Source organism: Daphnia magna, linkage group LG1 (genome assembly GCF_020631705.1).
Source record: "Daphnia magna isolate NIES linkage group LG1, ASM2063170v1.1, whole genome shotgun sequence".
NCBI classification, from domain to species: Eukaryota; Metazoa; Arthropoda; class Branchiopoda; order Diplostraca; family Daphniidae; genus Daphnia; species Daphnia magna.
The window spans coordinates 9,117,075-9,140,730 of record NC_059182.1 but is presented as its reverse complement, the minus strand read 5'-3'; the positions used below and the strand labels follow the sequence as shown (position 1 = coordinate 9,140,730).

Below are 23,656 nucleotides of genomic sequence, written 5' to 3'. Positions count from 1 at the left end.
CCTCACAGGTGGTTGAGGGGCGTTTGGTAGAGGTGTCTCACGTGTCGCCTCTGTGGATTCCGTATTCAAATTTGGACCTCGTTCGACCAAGTCGTGAAAAAGTTTCATTTTTACGACGTGCACAATCTCCGATTTTCTTGATCCGGAACTTAACTTTACTTCGTAGTTCACGGGAGTTGTCTGTCGGATCACTTTGAACGGTCCTTGCCAGCGATGAAGCAATTTTTCTGCTCGTTTTACTTTTCGAAAGGGTTTGTACACCAGGACTTGATCTCCTACTTGAAATTGAAGCTCTCTGTGGCGACTGTCATACTCTCGTCGCTGGTTGTCCTGGGCGACTCCCAATCGCGTGTGCACCAATGCTCGAGCCTTCGCCAATTCGGTCACAACCTGGGTTGCATAATCCGGAGCCGTTCCCGACGTAACCAGCCGAGGGTTGGCATCCGCACCTAATTCCAAATCAATAGGTAACATTGGTTCACGCCCGTAAAGCAAAAAAAATGGTGAATATCCCGTAGATTCCTGCCGCGCCGTGTTGTAAGCAAAACACACGTAAGGTAATGCCTCGTCCCAGTCTCTATGGTCCGCGCTGACATACATTGAGAGCATAGCCGCCAAGGTGTGATTCATTCGCTCAACCAATCCGTTTGCCTGTGGATGGTAACTTGACGTTGTCTTGTGGTTGGTTCCAAGATTCTTCATGACTTCTTGGGTAAGCTCCGCTATAAAACATTTCCCTTGATCCGAAATGATGGATTCCGGTGCTCCATGACGCAGCACAATTTGTTCAACGAAAAATGTTGCCACCATATCCGCCTTTCCGTTGGGCATGGCCCGTAGTTCCACCCACTTCGTTAAGTAGTCAACAGCAACGATGATCATCTTATTTCCGGTGTTGGACATAGGAAACGGACCTAAGAGGTCGATTCCCACCTTTTGAAATGGACGTGCCACCTGAATACACTGCAGGAAACCGGCTGGCCGTTTGTTCACTCCTTTTCGACCCTGGCAATTAGGACATGATTGCACATAATTCGTAACATCAATCGCCAAACGCTCCCAAAAGAATCGATTAGCAATTTTCGTTAGGGTGCGTCGAACTCCCATATGCCCTGATATCAAGTCGTCATGGTATGCCTTTACGACGCGTTCCCGAAAGGAACGTGGGACGCACAGGCGACGATACTGTTTACCGTTTTTAATGGTCTGTAAGCATAGTCGCCCATTGAATAGACAGAAGTTTTTTAACGTTGCACGACCTGCTTCCAACTGGTCCATCAGACGACGCCACCGCGGGACCCGACGCTGCTCCGCAACGAATTCTTCCTCCGGTCCAAAATCCACCGATCTGCCACTCCCCACAAGTCCTATGGCCACACAGCGATCTTCTTCTTGGTCTTCGGTCACGGGTAAAGGGCATCGCGAGAGGCAATCTGCGTTGTCATGGAGTTTTCCGCTTCTATACCGGATTTCGATGTCATACTCCTGTATCGACAAGCTCCAACGGGCTAGCCGTCCAGCGAGATCTCGTTTGGTTAACAACCAACACAGCGCCTGGTGGTCTGTAACTACCACGATCTTGCATCCCCATACATAACCTTTAAATTTTTTTAAGGCCCAAACCAAGGCCAGGCATTCTTTCTCGGTGATGCTGTAGTTTATTTCGGAGCTGCTTAACAGGCGGCTGGCATGAGGCCAACGGATGTTCTTGCCCTTCCACTCGTTGTGCCAATACCGCACCAATGCCGTAGCCACAGGCATCGGGAATGATTTCCATTGGTAGGTCATAATTCGGATGAGCCAGGACTGGGGCTGCAAGCAGCGCTTGCTTCAGTGTGTTGAAGCTGGACTCCTGGTCAGGACCCCAATCAAACACTGCATCCTTTTTGGTTAACAAAATTAACGGGCGTGCAATTATAGAAAAATCTTTGATGTGTGGACGATAATAAGAGCACAGGCCAAGATAGCTCTGTACTTTCTTCACTTTAAGAGCCACCGTCTTTCCTTCGTTGCACGGTGGGAACTCCTTTACCGCTGCTAATTTGTCCGGGTCTGGACGAATACCATCCGCATCCACTACATGACCTAATACTTTCAAACTGGTTTCCGCAAAATGACATTTGGACACCTTCAACTTAAGGCCCGCTTTCTTTAAACTCTCCAATACCAACCTTAGTCGTTCGACATGGAGGTCGATTGTTGACGAGTACACTATAACATCATCCAAGTAGACGAGGCACGCTGTCCATCGAAGTCCGGCCAGTATAATATCCATGGACCGCTGGAATGAACTGGGACCGTTCGATAGGCCAAATGGGAGTACCTTGAACTGGTACAACCCATCAGCCGTAATAAAGGCAGTCTTGTGACGGTCCTCGTCTCTCACCGGAATCTGATGATATCCGGCTTGTAAGTCGAGGATGGAAAAAAATTCTGCTCCTTCCAATCGGCTCAGCACATCCGCAATTCTTGGTAGAGGATAAACATCCCGTACCGTGACTGAATTCAGCTTACTGTAATCGACACAGAATCTCCATGTTCCATCCTTCTTTCTGATTAGCACCACCGGTGCGGACCACGAGCTGTCCGAAATTTCGATAATTCCCGCCTCTTCCAAACTTTTTACTTGTTCGTTCACGATGGTTCTAGCCTTCCACGCGCTGGCATACGGGGCCTGATGGATTGGCGGGGAATCTCCCGTTTCAATGTTATGTTCGGATATGTTGCAGCGGTCTACTTCCGAAGCGTTTGCCGCAAAACATTCCAAATTTTCTTCTAGCAATCGGAACATTTTTTCACGTTTGTCTTTCGGAATGCCATGATTTACTTGTTTTTTGAGGTCGTCTATGAGTCTCCTCCGCTGATTCACTTCTTCCTTTGTTGGTGGTCTGGTCATTGGGGAGTTCTCTTCTTTTGTCGTTAGGCCACAGCTCAGCACTTCTCCGTCGTAGCCACTGATGACTCCCAATGTCGTCCCTTTTGGAATCCACACGCTAGTCGACGTTAAATTGGCCAACGGGGTGAAATCCACTTTGGCTGCCAGTAACGCGTGTCCCACCGACACTCCCTTGGTTTGTAGAAGTTTTCCTGATGGTTCGAAACAAAAGTTCTCCGCCTGTAAAGCTGGCGCTACTGTCATCACATTGGCCACTGAGAAAGAAGGGATTGTTACATCAGCGTTGGTAATCAATTTAACCGACCGTGTTTGGTGATCTGTCCGCTGCGATGTAATGGCTGCAAGAGGCTGATCTCCAAAAGTAATTGAGGCCTTCGGCTCTCGATAATCGATTTGTACTTTGCCATACTGTTTCAGGAAATCATTGCCCAAAATCAAATCAATTCCGTCCATCCCAAATACCACCGCTTCGCCAGTTGCTGTTCCCATTTTGTGGTTGACCGAAATGGTGGCTGCTCCCATCAACGTTGCTTGTTCTCCATTAGCCATCACCACTCGCGGTCCGTCCCATGGACGCAGCACGAACTGGGATGCACGTAGCAGCTCCGGTGATATAACTGTCAGTGCTGCCCCTGTGTCGACGACTGCCATTACTTGCCGTGTTCCACAAGTGACTTCTTCTCTGATCAGCTTGCTGAAATCTAGTCTAAGGATAGGTTGCTCCTTTATCTCTTCCTGTGTTGATGAATCTGCAGTCGTCTCGGCTAGCTGGGACACGATGTTGATTGGCGCGGGAGGACCCAACGGCCCTCTCTGTGGGCCAGGAGGACCTGAGTAGGATCGTTGTCGGAAACGAGCAGATTGCGGATTTTCCCAACAATTCCGGGCCATGTGCCCCGTTCCGTTACAACAGTAACATTTGAGTACTCCGTTATTGTTTCTGTAGATTCTCTCCGACTCTCCCCACGTAACTGTCTTCTCGTTTCCTGGTCTCTTCGGAGGTGGAGTTGCTTGAATCTTCAAACTTTCTACCGCACCTTGCAGTTCTTTAATTACTTTCCATAATTCCGTATCAGCCACAGTTGGAGCTGGTTTTGGAAGGGTCCGAATGAAATCAATTGGAACATCCGCCACTCTGGTTGCTGCCACCCCGAGCACCGCGTCCGGCCAGTTTCGTCTATTGGCCAAGAGCTTGGCATCAGTAAACCGTTTCGCCGCCTCTAAAAATTCTTCGCCTGTTTTGGGTTGTAACGGGTACAATTTTTCGACCAACGAGGGCCGTAATCCCCCAAAAAGATAGTCGACTTTGGTGGCTTCCGCCATTGTTGGATCCACCACCCTACAAAGATCAATAACATCGTAATAGTAGTTAGTTGTCGCTTCTTCGATACCTTGAACCCGGTTCCGCAAGCGTGTTTCCTGGAACAGCTTGTAGTTTTGTTGCTGAAATTCTTTCAAAAACAGTGTTCTGACTCCAGTTACTGCCGGAAGATCAGCTGCGTTGAGGCCAACCCCCGGTCGTATGGGTAAATCACGCCACTCGGTCGGAAGTGTGGAGCACAGGTACCATTTTCTTGCCGCTCCATCCAGATACATGCTGAAATTCGCCCTTAGCTCCGTATCGCCCCATTGATTGTACGCTCCCGTTGACTCGTAACGCTCAAGCCAGTCGAAGGCGTCATCTTCCGGCGTTGCCTTAAAGACCTTGGGACTCAAAAACTTTATCTGAGGAGGCATAATGCCAGTACCTGAATCACTATCGGTATCTGCAAATAACTGCTCCTCGTCAGTGCTGTCCCCGTTTTCCTCTTCTTCGCTTTCTTCGCTACTTTCGTGTGCGTCGTCAATACTCTTGTCTACGTTAGATTCTTCAAGATCTTTCGCAGTACTCTCCAACTCGTCGTCTTCACTTTTTTCGCTACCTTCTTTAACTGCCTCAATACTCTTGTCTACGTAAGATTCTTCAAGATCTTTCGCAGTACTCTCCAACCTTTTTTCCGCCTGGATTATCCGCTGCCCACTTCCCACTACGTCCTCTGTGCTGTCCGGCTCAACAGTTTTTTCTTCCAGATGCTGTTCCGGTACCGGGCGCGTAGATGGAGGCAAAGGGTGTAAACGTCTGCTCGGATCCCTTGGACAACTAGGCCAACGTCGATTCGATGACTTTCTCATTTACCTCCGGCAAAAAAAAATGATTAATGTCTTTCTGCATTACAATACCTCAAAATCTTGTCACAGCAATAAACGATTTCCTTGAGAGAAAGCTAATAGAAACCAAATAGTCTTCCCCACTGTCAGCCGAAAACGTGGCTCCGTATCCAACAATTTAAGATTTGGCACAACCCGTTGGTTAAACCGCTTGTGGTAGAGCCCCTAAACGATTTTCGCCTCTGACAATGAATAATACTATAAGATAAACTTCCTTGCCTTGTCTCCTTAGTAATGCTGCATCTCCACCATTTGTTACACTTGGGGGTGATGTGTAACACGAGTGTATTAGGACGTCCACACGGTAAGACGTCAAGTAAGAACATTCCATTCAAGAGACACTACACCGCCTATTTATGGTAGGTGAACAGCAAGGTTGAATCATCGAGTGCTTTCGCCCTTGCTGTCTCTACGAACAATCGAAATAACCCGTATGACTTATTACTGAGCAAGGTCGGTTGTACGAGTACATCCGCCCTTGCTTGTTTCTACAAAAGAAGAAGATACCCTTAACCATTTACTACAAAGCAAGGCCGAACGTTCGAGTGCATTCGCCCTTGCTTGTTTCCCCGAAGCGTTAGAGAAGGTGCAAGCGTCCTGTGACGCTACCGCAACATTCAGACAAAACAAGGTCGAATGCACTCGTACATTCGCCCTTGCTTGTTTCCAAGAAGGAGGTGAGTGTGGGGTGTGTCTCACGCGTATGTCACGTGATCTCCACGTGACAATATTTAAACTTAATTATTCATGTTATAATTGTTAAACAAACATACAATTTTCATGACCAGGTTCATTTTGAAATCTCATTTAAACTTTAAACGCGGGTCTACCGCATTGCTGACAAAAACTGATCTTATAATCCATTAACAACTTACCAGGTGATTTCTATGATGAAAAGAATTTAGTATTTCTATATGCTACCCGACTATAGGGCTGTTCGACATATATTTCGCATTTGATTCTATCGCGCAACGCAGTATTCGACGGCCGATTTTGTCTGCTATAACTGAATTGTGAAAGGAAAAAAAAAAAAAAATTCAATAAAATTAAAAAAACTGGGCATCACATTCAGCAAATCCAGGAACATCCAATGTACAGAATGGAAAATTTGGAAGACCCAAGTCCATCCGCCCCTGTGTCGTTGAAATTGAGTGATCCAAATTTATCGTTGTGTGATTTATCATACGCCCAAAAGGTGAAACTCACCCAGGAAGTCACCCGTCTCTTTGGACAACTGCATAAGATGCAACCGAATCAAGCCGGCACAGCTCTTATCCTTCACCCCAAAACTACGGCCCAAAAACTCCAAATCTTGGCTACCTCCCAGGTACTAGAGTACAAAGTGACTATTACCAACATAGAAGCAGAATGGCTCAATAAAGGTGTAATACATGGGGTTCCAATCGAATTGCATGGAAGCAACGAACTAGACACCCTCATGGAGGAAGTAGGAGTCACAAACTACACAGGTATCCCATCGAAAGCAGGAAACAGCATCACAGTTATACTCACCTTCCCGACGACCATTATCCCCCGAAGTCTCCTGATTGCTGATTGGAGCTACCCAATTAAACCTTATATACCAAAACCATTACAATGCAAGAAATGCTGGAGACTTGGTCACTCCCAGAAAACATGTAGACAAGAAACAGTATGCCCAAACTGTCACAAAGGTCACCTACAGAACGAAGACTGCAACCATCATAAGTTCTGTATAAATTGTCATAGTAGAGACCATAGCTCCACTGATAAGGATTGCCCTAAATACAAGAAGAAACAAGACATTATCAGGATGGCTATAAAGATGAAAATTTCGTTTAATGAAGCTGAAGCAAGGCTGAACCAAAATACTTACCAGGACTGGATTTTCGTCCCAGAGATCCATCAAGCTGAACACCCCAGAAATTCACAACCCAGTAAGCAGCAAATTGAATCAACCCAAGAAATAGAAACACTCAAATCAAGGATCGAAACACTAGAAAACAAACAAAAGTCTACAGAAGAAGCACTAACGAAAATTGAGTTGAACATAGCCAAACTGGTCAAAATTGAGGAAAAAATAGCTTCCTTAGAAAATTCTATTCAAGAGGGCTCGAACAAATTACTCAACCAGCTAGACCAAAAATTTGCCATGCTGCTAAGCAACATAGCAACGAACAAGCTTTCTCAAGATGGATATCGCGGCCTTAAAAGCCATCATCCAAGATATTATCCAGCAAGGCAGCCCACCCAAACATTCAAAATCCCCACGTGGAGGTGATCTATTTGTGTACCCGGTTGACACTGTACAACAAGAAGCCCTTTAAAAGGTAATCAGAGCTATAGGTAGATCCATCACCTTAGCCCTCCAAAAATCAGCAAACGGTGCGAAAGGGTTCATATGCAAAGTCCCTGGATCAGAGTTAAACGAGAACTACTTGAAGCACTTAACTACCAACGGTTCATAAATGTGAAAAGGTTCAACAGAACCATCATGGGCAACACAGAACCATCCGAGACGGTGATACTCACGTTCGCAATAAACCACCCAGCTAGAGTCACCATAATAACATTAAGTTTTCCGTCCACACTTTTTACCCTAGCCCCTACAAGCGCAATAAATGTTGCGTCTTTAGCCCACCAAGAACCATTGCTTAAATATCGCAACTAACTGCAATAGATGCGGAGCAATACCACCAAAAACTCGTCAACTGTAATAGTTTTTCTCATACCTCGGTCTTTAAAACATGTTCAGCCAACCAGGAATTGACAAACCTAATTAAGTACGCAATAGAACAGAATATAAAAAAATAAAAGAGGCCCGATAGCGAATCATTAACAGATTCAGCGCGCGCACCAGACAAACACCGACCTTCACTACAGCACAGGCTCCAGAATAGGAAGCAATCAAACAATATATGAGACAAAAAATTCGCAAATCCAAGAAGAACTTAAAACTCTCCAGAATGCTACCATAAGCAAACTGCATACGAAAATAGAAAATATTACAATAGATGTCGAAAAAACAAATAAAAGAATTTATGTCTTTGAAGATTAATTTAATAAACGGTTCGATCAGCTCGAAAAAATTTATTAACCCATCTTCATAGGCCAAGTTAACTTAATAAAAAGTTTAAAAACCATCAGTCGTTCTCCTTTGCAAAAAGTTGTGGAAAATATGTTTTCAGCTAAATTCCGCTCATACAATATTATTCAGAAAAATCGTGTTGACAAGCCAGAGGGAGGCGGAGTAGCTGTCCTGGTCCATCACTTCATAATGTAAAGTTTCACAGACCATGTATTTCTGCCAGATTGAGTCTTCTCAGTATTCTGAGACGATTCCTAGACAACTCCAAATATGATGTTACAATCATGCACTTATATACCGAAGATCGAAGGTTAAGAAAAGAGGGGTTTACAATAACTTTTACTTTTGAGATAAACAGCTAGCCTGAGGAAGGTTGTGTACGTGACTTCCTTCCTACTGGGTGGGGTGCTGTTGCTAGGTGGGGTTGCAGCTGCCTGTTACATTCGTTCCCCCGTTCGGAAAGAAGAAATTAGTCCTCCAATTTTCCTCTATGTTGTTCGTTTTTTTTTCTTCTTCTTCGGTATGTAGCATGGCAGCAGTTAGATGAAAACATGTTTTTATTTTATCTGTCCCCAGTTGACCCGGTTTTTTTCCTTCACTATTTAATTTCTACGTTGTCTAATGTATGAAGTTGGAGACATGAAATACAAAATACATTCCCTTTTCACGCTATTCATTGCCATTGGCTAAACATGGGTTAGCAAAGAAATAATTTCTACGTTCTTTTTTAGTCGGAATGCTACGGTTCTTGGTTTCCACTTTTTTATGTGTGATTCTTGATTGTCTTTGTGATCTTCCGTGTTGGTTTTGAAAATGAGGCCACCCACTTTTTGTTTCCTTATTGGTCACCACGGCAACTTTGATGAGATGCTTGATGGTGATGATCTTGAAGATTAGTGTTGTTTTGTAGTGTTTGTGTTATCGTAGTAATTTGCAGAATTGGGAATAATTTTTTATTAACGTTCTTAACGGTTTCCAGATTAATAGGAAAATTCTTCACTGTCGGGCGCCCTTCGTTTCCGGTTTTGACGATGTATCCAGTATTCGAACACGCTTTATCGAAATTTGTCAGTTGTACAGTCTTGTGGTGTCTTTCCGTTTGAATTTATTTCTTTGGTATTAGCTCCGTATCTGATAAATATATTCATTACGTCAGAGTGAAATATTGCTGCCAGGTGCAGAGCTGTGTAGTTGTCTGGTATAGTCTTTTGGTCGATGTCGATTTTGCTCTTTTCTTCACATGCTGCTCTAACGAGGCATCCGTTTCCATATCTTGCTGCATAGTGTAACACAGTGCTGTTATTTTTGTTATTTGTGCGACATTGGAACTACACCATAAATAGTTGGCGATATCTTCATGTCCGTAGGCAATTGCAACCGTTAACGGTGTTTCTCCCAGGCTATTATACGCTGCAAACTTGTATTTGTGATATCGCAATATCCTGATTAAGAGCTTGTGGTTCTTCACTGCCGCTCTGTGTGAGATGGTCTGGCCATCCTCTTCTATGTCTGGGTCAGCTCCGTAGTCTAACAGTAAATCTGTTATGTCCAGTTTTTTGGTTTTCTCGCTCCTATAAAGTAGTGTTTTGCCATCAAATTTCTGGTTTAGAAATTCTGCCTTCGGATGGTAATTCCATGCAGTGGGACCCAATTTCTTGATGATACATCTACTTATTTCTTCCCTTGGGGCGTCTATCATCTCTAAGAAAATTTCCTTTTCCTAAATCATGTAGTCGTGTCCAAGGCTTACGTTTTTTTGCGAATGGCATCTGCTCTCGCTGCGGATAAAGTTGGGTGCGTTTTCATTGCACAGTTACTACATTTAGGTGGTGTTTTTTTGTGTGTAGCATTTGGATCTAATTTGAACGTTGGTGGATAATAACCATAATCTCCGAAAAATCCTTCTCGTTGTGTTTCACCTTCTGTTTCTATGTTACTTTCGATCACTATGTAGTTTATTTCTTGTTGCGTTTCAACATCTGTTGCTTCACTACGTTGCACTGCATCTTCACTGTCTCGTTCCATCACTAATGTTTTTTCTTTGCTTTTCTTCACTACGATGAAACCTCCCATTTTCACTTAAAACTTGATCGTTCAGTGGCTGTTTTTACACTAATGGTATAGTGTACACAAATCAAGTTTTTTTTGGTTTTTTTTTCAAATGTGTCACATTTAGTTTTTTAATATACTTACTACTTTTCTTTTATCCCCCTTTCACCCGTGTTCCTTAAAAAAATGTTTTTAATCTTTTTTTTTAATTTTTTTTATATTTTTTTTAAGTTTATTGTTTTTATATTCAGTTTCTGTTGAAGCATCTGCAAAGGTCTTCCCATACCATTCCATAACCCACGACGTAAGTGCACGACGTGTGCTTTCATGTGCATCTACGAGGTTGATCCGGTTCCAATTTTCTTCCATTTTGGGATAAATACTTCCATGTTGCGTTGCGCTTGGTCGGGCAGGGCGCGATTGTGCAATTCTTTCCGTGGTAAGTGGTGTTGGTGCCGCTATTCTATTAAACGGTTGTTCTGTAATCTCTTCTGTTTCTTGAGTGTTTGAATTAGCAATCATTGAGGTTAACTCATGAGCTTCTTCTAGGTTGACTCCGTTTCTTCTCAGTCTTCTAGTTTGGCGGATTCTTTCCATGATTCTTGTGTACGGGTCGCATATGAGAAACATGCGTAGATATATGAGGAATGCAATCAAACCAATAATCGATAGGATCCAGGTTTAGCACGTGAATATTTGCTTTTTACTATATCCAATATCCGTCTGTTGAATTATGTTCCCAGGTGTGCGGGAATACGTTTTAATTCACCAAATGAGTTTTCAAGAAACAATCGGAGTAATGATGAATAGACCATCCGTCTACTCCAATTGTGCAGTTCTTATCTTCGTAGGTAAAGAATGGCTGAAATCCACATTTCGATCCTTTTGCGGAGATAAAAATCCGTTTTGCTTCGCATTGTTGAAGTGTCATTGTTTGTCCAAATCCTTGTAGCCTCGAGCAAATTGGCAGTCCAAGTGTTGACGCAGCGAGAATGCCGTTACCTTGGGCTAAAATCACAGCTTGGTTTCTCTTTATCGTAGAAAATTGACAGTATACGTCACGGATTTCTTTAGCGAGCTTGTTCTCGTGTTCAGTTTCAACGCTGATTTTGTATTGCTCGTCTATTTTAGTGATTTCGAATAAAATTTTTTCATTGAATTTATTAATGTTTTTGGGTAGGCCATTTTCCGGAGTTTCTTCTTTTATTGGTACCTCCGGTATCTGTTCTAGTGTTAAAGATGCTGCCTCGGGTATTTTTTGCTGAGCTGTTTGTTCAGTGTCCATTATTGCATCTTCCGTAATTGTCCTTCGTGACCGGAGGGTCTTTTATTTTTTCGGTTGTTGTGTGATATGTTGTTGATTGACTTATTAATTCAGTTGTTGTTGTGGTCTTAGTTGTTGTTGATGATATTGTAGTGGACGTTGTTTTAGTTGTAGTTGAGGGAAATGTAAGCTCAATATTTGTAGTTGTAGGCTTAGTTGTTGTAGTTGTTTTCTTAGTAGTTGTAGTCGTAGGCTTAGTAGTTTTAGTTGTAGGCGTAGTAGTTGTAGTCGTAGGCTTAGTTGTTGTAGGCTTAGTAGTTGTAGTTGTAGGCGTAGTAGTTGTAGGCTTAATTGTTGTAATTGTAGGCTTAGTAGTTGTAGTTGTTGGCTTAGTAGTTGTTGTAGGTAGTGTGCTTTTAACGGTTGTTGTTATTGCCGTTGTTGCTATTGTTGTTTAAATTGTTGTTGTGCTTAATCTTGTAGTCGGTTTTGTTGTCGTCGTGGTGCTTGAAGTAGACAAAATAGATTTTTGTGTGGTGGGCGTGGTCAAGCTTTCGTTGTTTGCTTTCCTTTCTCTTTTGAGAAGAGGTGGTATAGCTGGGAGTTGTTTTCCGTCCAATGATTGTTGAGTGTTAAGCGCTATAATTGCTGATGCCGAAAGCGTCTTTATTTGGTGCGGATTTCGATATTTTAAACTGAACTGTTGTTTTCGACTTGAGCCATGGCAACGTCTCAAGCTCAGACGTTCTACTTTTAGTGTGAGACACTTTCTGTCTGACGCCGGTGAATGAAGACCAGTTCTGTCTGTTGCCATGAGTTGTCCAGTATGTTCAAAAGTGCCCCAAATGGAGTTGGTGTTAGTGCACTCCTGTAAAACAAGCATCATTGTGTTTGCTTTGATGAAAACATTACTGTTGAATGGTTTGATGGTGAAACCAGACGTGTACTCGAAAGCTTGGCCTTTGTTAGTTACTTTGCTGCAGTTTCCGACGGATACTGCAGTAATGTTAGGAAGCTTAGCAGCAGGAATGTTACGGAGCTATGTTCCTCTTGACATTTTATCCAATCTGCGTCACAATCCTCCACGATTAGTTGTCTGTTAAGCCCGTGATGTGTGTCACATTTTTCATTTTGATATTGTCCATTTTTCCACAACCCCCAGGCGATCATGACCCAGATGATATTTCCACTGCCATGATTTGCTTTCAGGATACCTTTAAATATGGGTGAGTTGATTGTGGTGGTAACCGCATTTCGTTGTTCTAATCGGACTTCTTGAATATCTTGCAATGTTACGTCGGGGAAATTTTTTTATAACATCCGGGTTGGTATTTATTGTTTCAAAAAACAGCTGCTGGTTTTTTCTGGTATCTCCCTCCTTGTATTACCACCCCTAGATGACTGGTCGATCTGGAGTCGACCATAAGTCTCTCTGAAACTTAGAGAGGGGAGTCGGGATTTGGCCCGACGTCCGACAGGACGTTAAGAGGTGGCTTTGCTTGAAGCTGGCTAGCCTCGCGTAAGTCCTTAAAGAAGGAGCCTTGTGTAAACTGGCTACCCTTCGTGTATTCTGTTGTAAATAGTAACTTCTGTATTATTTGGTATGAATGTTTGTTGTAAGCTTTGTGCCCCAGCTTGTGCCAATAAAGAAACTGTAACAGTAGCAAGGTTGGTATTTTTAAGGTATGTTGCGATTGTGTTCTTTAACATTTCGTATAGTATTTTTGTTGTTTCTGCAGGAAATGTCAGGTATGTCAGGGGTATTCCCATTACTTTATATCCGACTACTGCAATATCTTTATCCGGCTTATTGAAGAATAATATCTCTAGCTGTCGATTGTCGTCATAGAGGTGACTGGAGTGGTTGCTTTCTGGTGAAGGAGGAATCTCGAGGTAACCATTTCCTGTTAGTAAAGTTTGGGAATACGAATTGTTTGTTGCTCTTTCACCCCACACAATGATGTTCTGATTAAGGGTGAACTGGCCTTCCTGTTGAGTTGTGTGTAATAATCCGAATGGGCTCTCGATCGGTTGGTCAGATTTTTCTTGCGTAGCGTTCTTGTTCTACTATACAGTTGAGGGTTTGGTACTCCTTGATGGCGTACTATTTCCCTTCACCTGTAGGGGTGGCAGTGAAGCTGAGCCCATTCGGCCCAACCTGCATGTTGTTTTCACCACATTGTTTATCGTATACCATTTGCCAGCATTCCAGAGGTGTTATTAGTTTCGTTTCTTGAGAGTATACAATGTCGAAGGATCCAATCCAAAATGATCCAGTTATTTTCTTCGTTTTCATCCATTGTTTGCATGTCTACCCTTTCCAAGTAGCTACCGGCTTTTGATTGGTGATCAACGTGTAACCAGTTGGTATCCTTGGTAAGTGTTGCATTTTGGTCTGTTCCGCAGTAGTAGGGAGATTGGATGTCCAGGATTCCTCGGATCTTTACAGTCGCAGACGGTCGCGTAGATAAGATAAGTTGGCTTAATTGAGTGAAGGTGGCAAAGTAGTAGTAGAAGTGTTTGCATCTGTGAGAAAAATGTAAGATTTTTGAATAATGTGGATCTTGGTGACGCTTTCGTAAGTTGTAGAGTTGTTTCGTGTTCTGGTTGGTTAGGGATTGGTGTGTGTCAGTATTTGAGGAGTTTGTTTCTTCTTCTGTTGACATTCTGGGTCTGCGAGGATTGATGCTCATCTTCTTATCTTCAGAAGGTATCGTACCTTCTGTTAAGATGAATCGTATAGTTTACTTGGTATAAGTTCTCATTACACTCAAGAGAATCCAATTTTTTACTAAATACTAAACTAGCGGTGGCACCAGTGTCTACTAAATTTATAATTTCTTTATTAAAAATTTTAATGGGGATTCGTATCAGTTTAGGGATTTCTATTTCTACTTCTGATGCTAAATTGTATGTTAGAGGGGAATTACGTATTGGTTTTATGGGGTTTATTGAGACCCTGGGTTGTTGATTCGTGCCATATCTGTCCAACATTCTCTTGCAATATATCCTCTTCGGCTACACTTGTAGCAGGTTATTTTTCGATTTTCATTGGTTCGAGGATTGTTGCCAGGGTGATGTTGTTGCTGTAGATGTTGGTTGCTGTTATAACGCGCATGATGTTTGTAGTTGTTAAAGTTTAGTTCGTTGTAGTTTCCGTGCCGGTTGGGGTATTTGTTGCTATATGGGGGACGTTAATGAGATGGAAATTTGGATTGCCTTTATCCTGAAAGATTATAATTTCTTCGTCCTGATGAATTGTAGTCTCTGCGATAGGGGCTGTTGTCTCTGTTTCAACTGAGACTTCTTTCTCTACTTGATTCTCGGTTGTTATAATTGTCAGCCAATCACACTTGCGAATCACGTGATCTTGAGTAGCGTTCACTTGAACGTGGTATTCCTTTTTTTTATTGGTCAGTCGCAGCTATGGTAACGTCGTTTTCCTGTGAGGATCCACGTTTCGTATTAGTACATTTAAATTCTGACAGAGCTTTTGTTAATTTTTGCTCAAGTAGTTGGATTTTATCTTCTTGTTGTTTTTCGTGATGCGTTGTCTCTGCTATGACAGCTGACATCTCTTTGTGGTCTGTAGCTTCTTTTGTGTGTAGAATTTTTTTAGAAATGAAACGTTGTTTACATAATGCGTCGAAGTTTTCTGTGTTTTCTGGCATTCCTAGATAAAGTTCTGCTTTATATATCGGTATTAATCCTTGTAGTAAGTTTTTGCATTTTCTGTGATCCCTCATCTTTTTCACTTTGTTTAGTAATTGGCCTTCAATAATAGTTTGGTTACGATAAGTCCTTTCTTCTTTACCAGCGATGGTATCGTAAAGATTGTTTAACCTTGATACGAAAGCTCGGTTCTCTTCCGGTTTTTGAGTTAGTTTTGAAAGTTTTTTCTTCTGCGTATAAACTAAGTCATATGTGTCTTGAAATCTTGTTATTAGGCTTCTTTCCAATCCTGGTAATTTAGATCATCGCCTACCTCCTCAGTGTAGTGTTCCTGCCATTCAAAGGCTTCGCTCTTCAATCGATCAGAGATGAAACGTATTTATTTATCATCATCCCATTCGTTGTTTCGTGCTACTTGCTCGGCACCTCGTAGCCACTCTGAATATCGTCATCCTTGGAATTTTTCTTGCAGTTGTTCGCGAACGTTTTCTGCGTTGGGTTTTTAGAAGTGTCCTTGTCATCGTGTGTTACGCCCATGTCAACCTTCTTTTTATTTGTTGATTGTCTTGCTCCAAATTGATGATAGTCTGGTTAGGTGTTCTATTTGAGTTTTAAGGTTTTCTATAGTTTTTTCGAAGTCGTTGGTTTGTTCTATTTCCAGTTCGTAGTAGAGTGACTTGTCTCTACTGTCTGTCGACAAAGTCAGCTCGTTTATATCACTCACTAGTTTGGTTATTTCTCCTGATTTCTCCTCGTCTACTCTTGAGTCGTTGGGGTCTTTAGTCTCGATAGATTTAACTTGAAGTTTTTTGTATTCTTTCACTCGGCTTTCTAAAAATGTTTTTTGATTTTCTTGTCCTCGTACCCGATTTTGGAGTTCTTGAAGTTCTTTTTCAAGGTTCTTGTTCTTCGAAGTAAAATCTAGCAAGCTTTTCTTTAAATTGATTTTTTCTGTAGTAGCCTTGTCGAGTCTGTCTGCCAAAATTTTTATCTCTTTCTGATACTTTTTTTATCTGGTTTTCTGCAGTGTTGATTTCTGGATCAGTTTGGTCTTTTCACCTTCAAGTTTGTTGATTATTTCTTGCCCTTCGGTCTCGACAGCTGCGTGGTTTTCTTTTTTTCTTTTTTGAATGTTCTGCAATTGGTTTTCGGTTGCTAAGGTGTTTTCAAGGCTTTGTTCTAGGTCGGTGATTCGAAAGTTGGCCTTCTCGAGAGAGTTCTTCAGAGCATTGTTGTTTTTCTGAACATGCTCTAATGAACTGCTTAAAGTGTATTTGGAACTTTTTGCCTTCTTTTTGTTACTCTCCAATTGTTTTCCAAGTTCTAAGTTTCTCTCCAAACTTGAAATTTTAGGGTAGATATCTTCTTTTTATCTTCAATTAGTGCAATTACTGACTTTTTCTGCAATACACTGATGGTACCGAACAAAAATTCTTTTTCTTTTCCGTGCAATGTGTGTAGTTGTTGGAGTAAACAATCGAGTGTTCTGGTGTTTCCACCTTGTGCGATTTTGTCTTCTTTGAGTATTTTAGTTGCATTTGCAATGGTTTCTGCTGTTACACCATCTGTTACTTTTATAGTTTGTTCTTGAAGGTAGTAAGTGTAAAAATGCAGCGAATTTTGCGTCGCCTGACTTGCTTCTTGTTTCTGTGTTTGTAACTGTTGGATAATTTCAGTTGTTGAGATTGTCTGGTATGATTTACTTCTTATTAAGTCTTCCTTCAATTCTAAGTCTATTAAGGTCTTCCAATGGTCAAAAAATTGTTCTCGGCGATGACTTAGGTTTGGGTCTTGGTCGGTTAAATCAGATTCTTGTAGTACGGGGTGTAAAGATAGTAGTGTGTTCTCTTTGAGCGCAGTCTTTTGTACGGGAGAATCAAACGGCATTCACTTACCTAAATTCTCATCATTTCATGTGGAATACTTCACTGCGCGCGAACGTAAGCATTAAATACATTTTTTGTGCCGTATTCGAGATTCCCAACGTCTCACTGATCATGCCCGCCACCTTCGGAACACACATACACCTTACAGGCGGCAGAACCTCCACACTAGACCTCACCTTATGCTCAGCCACAATTGTACAGAAGGCAAACATCTAAAGATCTCTCCCAGAGACAAAAAACCTACATACCTAAATGAAAATTCAATGAATATAATTAGCCCGACTGGAACGAATATATTACAATACAGTCACACACAAAAACTTCATCGAAAAAAAAACACACAATGGAAGCATACTACATGTTCTACGAGGCTATCATGGAAGTGACCCACAAATACTTGAAACGCAACCACCCGGGTAACGACATAACCCCTGAAGCTACCAAAAAATGATGGAATACCGACTGTAATGACCGCGTTTGCATGGCAAGGACAGCCCTCTATGCGTGGAGATGAGATCCCTTCTCAGACGAAAAAATATCACACGGAAAAAAGCCTAAGTGAAAAAACAACTATTATCAAAGCCAAATCCATCGGAAAATTTTATCCCCAATCTAAATCCGAAGAAAGGATTTAAAGCTATGTGGACCTTGACGAAAGCCATAAGCGGTTGGAGGTACAATCCGCTGCCTTACAGCCCCCAAACAGAGGTTGGATCAGCAATCACGGACTCTAAAGCCACAATAAAATAATAGGAAACCTATCCGCAACCAACCAAAAATTCCTCGGCTGTATGCTGAACACCCTCCTCGTAAACGGCACCATCCAATGCAATGGAAAAAAAGAATGCTTTAGCCGGATTCCGCCCCGGAAAAAGCACCATTGACCTATAATGGCCCTGGAAAATTTCATAAAAACTGGTGATGGCAATGGTCTGTACACATACGCGGTATTTCTGGACACAGCGATAGCCTACGACCTCGCGCAAACAGACGCGTGCTTCTCAAACTAGAAAAACTTGGAGTAAGGATCCAATTTTTTATGAATCAAATCTTTACTTTCGAATTGACAAGCTAGCGTGATGGTAGGCAACCAATACCCAGACCCCTGACCCCTAACATGGGGAGTACCACAAGGAGCGGCACTCAGCGTTACACTCTTCAATCTAATGATGAGCAACCTGACCCTCAACCGGTCGGGATAAAAACACTTCACTACGCAGATGACGTCACCGACTACACGTAATGAAAAACAAATGGTAAGATGAAAGAAAAAATGCAACCTTACCTGGATAAAATTTACAGATGGGAAGGAAATAGTGTTTAGAATTCCTAGTGGACAAATCCTCCCTCGTAACATTCACCAAATATCACAGCGTTCCGACAGCACCACTGCTCTTCATTCATGGGAGACCCATCCCAGCAATAGAGAAGGTGACATTCCCCGGGGTATTCTTCGACGGGAAGCTCACCTGGTCCACGCAGATAGACGAAGTAGTCACTAGCTGCATAAAAAAAGAAATCTGTTCAATAAAATCGCCAACCAAAGATATGGGCTCAGCACACCAACATTGACAACCTCAATAAAAGAAAACGGTAGTGCGTAGCAAAATAGACTATGGAATCATGGCATACGGAGGAGCAAGTCACAAAAACATCTCCAAGATAGAGAGAGCCATCCACAGAATTCTCCTCAAGATACTAGGATCCACCCAATCCCCCCTAGTAGAAAACTTTACTCAGAACAAAATAAGGTTGAGAAAGCTAGCGGCAAGACACCTTCTCAAATTAGGAAAAAAACCTCAAAACTCTTTGTACAAAACGAATCGATCCCACCTCTCCCACCCAAACGCATGGCCAACAAGAAGTACACCTCACCTCTCCCCCATATCAGAGAAATTGCCTCTCTAGTCCTTTACATCTACATTGAATACCCTAGCTACTAAAGCCAACTCAGAAATCCCCCCATGGACAATCGTGATACACAAGACGTGGACTTTCATCTGTTTCATGTTTGATATGGAAACCCAACTTTTAAATTTCGTCTTCGAGTCGATACGTTCCGAGCGTGGATGTTTTGGATGCCTAAACACATGTGTTGGTTTGGCCACGTTCAGTCATTGAAGTGAGCTCCACCTCAGAATGGGAAACAACAGAAGAAATAGAAGTGGTAAATTTTGCAAAAGTTTATTAAATCGAAAAATAATTTCTTAAGTTACAAGCAATTAAGTCGTCGAAAATTTTTTTGACGGTATTTGGCAGCCACTAATCATATGGGTCAGGGTTCAGTTCACTGCATTTGGCAACTCTCCCTTTTTTCAATGACAAGATGTGTTAAACAGTAAACCGCACATTGGACAAACCACCACTTACCCCCCTCGTCTCCCACAACGTCGGGAGGCAGCGGCCCTTCTTTCACATTATTAAACCAAAAAAAAGCGATAATAAAGATAACAAGTCGCCTGGATATCCAACATGGACGACGAGGATATCCTGTATTGTGCAGATTACTCTTTCGACTTCGAGGACACGCTGTTTGTCGTGACTTACCCCGACAACGACGAGGACATGCTGTAGTGTGCGGATAACCCTTCAACGATGAGGTTATATACTACTACGTCGTGTACTCGTGTGACACCCACGACGCCTCTCTACCTTCTGTGAACGGCTCCCGGGAAGACGATTTCATCTCAACAAGCACCTCGGCCATCATCCAAAATCCTGTACGAGACGCTTTAATCAAAGTCATGGCCTAACTATACTGTTTGTCACCAGCCACTGACATCCAAGAAAGAGGCTTAGATGTAGTAACCCGAAAACGATAACATCGCGAGGTTTCGTGACAAAAAATGCTACGTCAGCCTCGTTAGCAGCCATTACTCCTTGGACTCTGACAAAAAGGACCTGGCATCGGCGTACGTATCGTGCGTACGTATCGAAGTCTATCACGACAGGAAACGTGAGTAAATCTGTACAACCAGCAAATGAGAAAGTTCAGGAACCACCGAGAGAAGGCCGAGAGAAGGCAAAGAACACGTACAAAGTAACTGACCCTTTCTTGCAGATGGCCACCCTACGTTTAATCGATTGCAGGATGCAAGGAGGGGAGTAATGTATAGACTCCGAATAAACTTAAGTTAAAAAATTTAGTTAGAGCTATTCATTCTAATTTTGTACGTTTCTGCTCCTTCCTCACTTGACCTTCTTCTTCTCCCCCCGATATGATTTTTATTGATATCTTCCACTTGACCGAGGTGTCAACGACTCCCACTTATCAGCTTACCTTGTTTTCTTTTATCAAACCAGTTCACATTCCTTCATGAACTGGTGGCACATGTTTTTATCTTTTATAATCCGCACCTTAGAGTACCGAAGGCAAGATAAGGCGTAAAACCCACATTTGATTTGTTTCTCGAGCTAGTTCCCCCGTAGTTGTCATGTGTAGTGGAGAAGTAGTTAAACGTATTGAACTATTCTTATATAGTTGTGTAAGCGGAACATGTGTATTGCTTACAGTTAAGTTATGTACTTGTACTCTGGAGAAAATAAACTGTTCTGGATTCAAAAATTCAGGGAATTGCTTGGCGTCTTTTCCCTCACCAACCGCAGCACAGCACCGGTTCAGACGTCGCCCTACTTCTAGCCCCTCCACCACGCTTCCGACTACCTCGACTAGACATCAGGATAGCACTGTTGTCAAAATCAAATTGAAAAAAGATTTAAATCGAATTCAAATCATTTAACCAAATTCCCCAAAATCAAAATCGAAAATCAAATCAAATCAAATTTCTAGAACCGATTTAAATCGCAACTTAAATCAAAATCATTAAAAAATCGATTTAAATCGCGATTTAAATCGTTTTAACCAACCGAATTTGAAAGCTGGATGGGACACAGACACCAAAATATAGTCGTCTAAATCAAAGGAATAAACGAATCTACATACAAGACGTCTAAGTAAAATGAAAAGTATAAATTGCGAAATTTATATACCTTTCCTCAAGCCTTAACAGAATTCCATCCCGAAGTTCTTCAGTTATATCCAGTACAAGCTTGGTCAATTTTGACCTCAGCATTATGGGCGATGGAAGGACCAGACCGAGAAAACAATTTGTCTCACCTTACAAGACATCTAGGTAAATAGCAATTGGTGTCATAATTGCCAAGTACTCTCTCAGTAAGTTTTGTTCATCTGGTTCAATTGGTGACACTTGAAGCTTCTCACAAAGTGTCCCAAGCTTAAGAGGATCGATAGATAACAGTACTCGCAAAGGGTCAAAAAAAGAATTCCATCGAGTGGCACAAGGAGATGGAAGTTGCCTACCTGATGAATCTATTTGAAAATATAAAGTAAATAAAACGGAGTAGTTAGTAAAAATTGCAGAAAATGTATACCAATTATCTGTCAGCACATTTCTGCAGCTTTAGTAATGCGCCCCCATTTGTTCCATATATCCTTTATCTTCTTCACGAAATGCTCGTAATTTGATTGAAAAGCCAGAAAACAAGTTTTCAGTACTGATTCAACATCAGCCTTAGCTTATAAGTTTAAGGTATGGCTGGCACATCTAATATGAGCTGGTAGCCACACATGGTAGGTTTGTGCACTATCCAACAAACGGTTTTTCAGGATATCGTAAAAATCTTCCAAATCAAATTCCAATTCTACATAACCATCGACATCAAGCATTTCACCAGAGTCTTCGAAGAGTTCACTTAATTCGTAATTGGTTTCAGTAACTACAACCGACGCCTCAGAGGCTTTAGTCTGAAAGTAGTCTTTAACGGCCTTAACAAAATTGAGGCCGTTTCAGTTACAATATGCTGTACTTTCTCCTCCAACTGATACTTCTGAATGAAAGGGGAGACCGGACCCATCTTGGACACTGTACCATGTTGGATAGTGACGGGAAAATAAGTTAAAAAAGTTCCAAAATCTAATTTTTACACCGTATGTTCCTATTTATGAAATCTTCAACCGTAAAAAATTTCATGGATCCCCAATTGTTATTTCACTAGATATTTAGAAAACAAAAAAACACGCGAAAAAATTGCAATTTTTTTTCTTTTACTGGCGTTGGGCCGATCTGTGACGTTCAAAAATAAAATAATGCACACGAATGTCTGCGCTAGTTATTCCCCTACATGTTTGATTAAAATTTTTTTTATGTGGTCTAGTTTTTACACAATATTATTTTTAGAAGAGGGGTCTTTTTATTCTCTTCATCAATCTTCAGTTTTTCTGGAGTATCTGTTAAAATTCTTGTACTACCAGTTCGGTTATTCTTCATAGGCCGTGGAGCAATTGGAGTATTTTGGCACACTTGTGTAAGTGGTCTTATCTTCTCTAGGCTGATATGTGACCTTTCACCTGTTGATGATGCAGACAGTAGTGCTGTAGTTGGGGTGACTGTTGGTAATGAAGACGGTATTTGTGAAGCTTCTGCATCTATTGATGATGATGACGTATTGTGTTGCAGTAATGGATCGATCGCTTCTTCTGGAACTATTTTAACTAGATATTGTAACATCAAGTAGAGTAACAAAATAAATTATACAGAAATTATATTCCTGGTCTATCTGTTACGAATGAGGGTAAATATCTTGAAGCATCAATCGCAAATCGATTGAATAGGTATATTCCTGTTGATTTAAATCCAGCTATGATATTCTTAGGTGTAGCGGTTTCTTGATAAGGAACATTTGACAGTTCCGCAATATGTTTGATGGAAATTCGTTCTTTTTGTTTTTCTTTCTTCTTGTCGAATGGAGCGGCTACCTTTTGGTGCGACATGTTCCCCCTTCATTGCTATTTACACCACGCATCGAGCTGTTGCGGATGCAAAGGTTGGAAAGGAAGCTGTCAACACGGTGAAGAAGAAAATGTATGTTGATGACTATTTGGGATCCGCAAGAAGCGTCGATGAAGGATTGAAGGAGGCATCTCTCGTCCGAAAAACACTCGCCGACGCTGATTTGCATTTTCAAGACTGGATCTCTAATTCCGAAGAATTTGTTCGAGGGATGCAAGGCGAGAAGAGGACCAACTCACCAGACGTTCCGTTGATCGACGATGGCAACAAGAAGGTGCTGGGCGTCGTGTGGACTACCCGAGACGACACGCTTGGTTTTCGAGTCGACAACATGAGGGATGAGGAAAATACGCGTGTCAGTCTAACCAGCAAGGTAGCCACTGTTTTTGATCCTCTGGGATTAGCTGCGCCGCTCATTGTCAAGGCCAAGGTCCGTCTTCGAGAATTGGGAGTCAAAGGATTGAGATGGTCTGATCCAGCAGATGAAACGGATCGCGTTTGGTGGGAATCCTGGTTTGCAATCATGCGTGAACTTATTCACGTTTCCATTGAACGTTGTCTATTTCCGGAAGAAACTGAAATTGTCAATTCTCAGCTGCATGTGTTTGGGGACGCTTCGGAGATGGCGTATGCAACTATAGTGTATATTCGCAACACCTATAGTTCCGGTCAAGTTATCATCCGACTTGTAAAGGCTAGTAGCAAACTAGCGCCTAAAAAGACTTTATCCGTACCTAAATTGGAGCTGAATGCTGCTCTACTTTCTTCTCGCGTTGCTGCCGCCATCCAGGGCTGTATCACTCA

The 23,656-nt window shown here is 42.0% G+C and overlaps 2 protein-coding genes across 2 annotated transcripts; both read right to left on the bottom strand.

Moving 5' to 3' along the window:
* Positions 1 to 2,795: 2,795 nt before the first annotated feature.
* LOC123470963 lies at positions 2,796 to 3,445 on the bottom strand. Its single transcript, XM_045171643.1, has 2 exons — positions 3,201 to 3,445; positions 2,796 to 3,150 (listed from the first exon to the last, which is right to left on the bottom strand). Exons 1-2 carry the CDS (start codon positions 3,443 to 3,445, stop codon positions 2,994 to 2,996), a joined length of 402 nt encoding a protein of 133 aa, XP_045027578.1. The 3' UTR covers positions 2,796 to 2,993.
* On the bottom strand, positions 3,446 to 5,285 carry LOC123470730 (the record flags this gene model as incomplete). Its single annotated transcript, XM_045171382.1, has 1 exon — positions 3,446 to 5,285. A coding segment is annotated over exon 1 (1,623 nt), but the record flags the coding sequence as incomplete, so codon positions are not given.
* Positions 5,286 to 23,656: the final 18,371 nt, after the last annotated feature.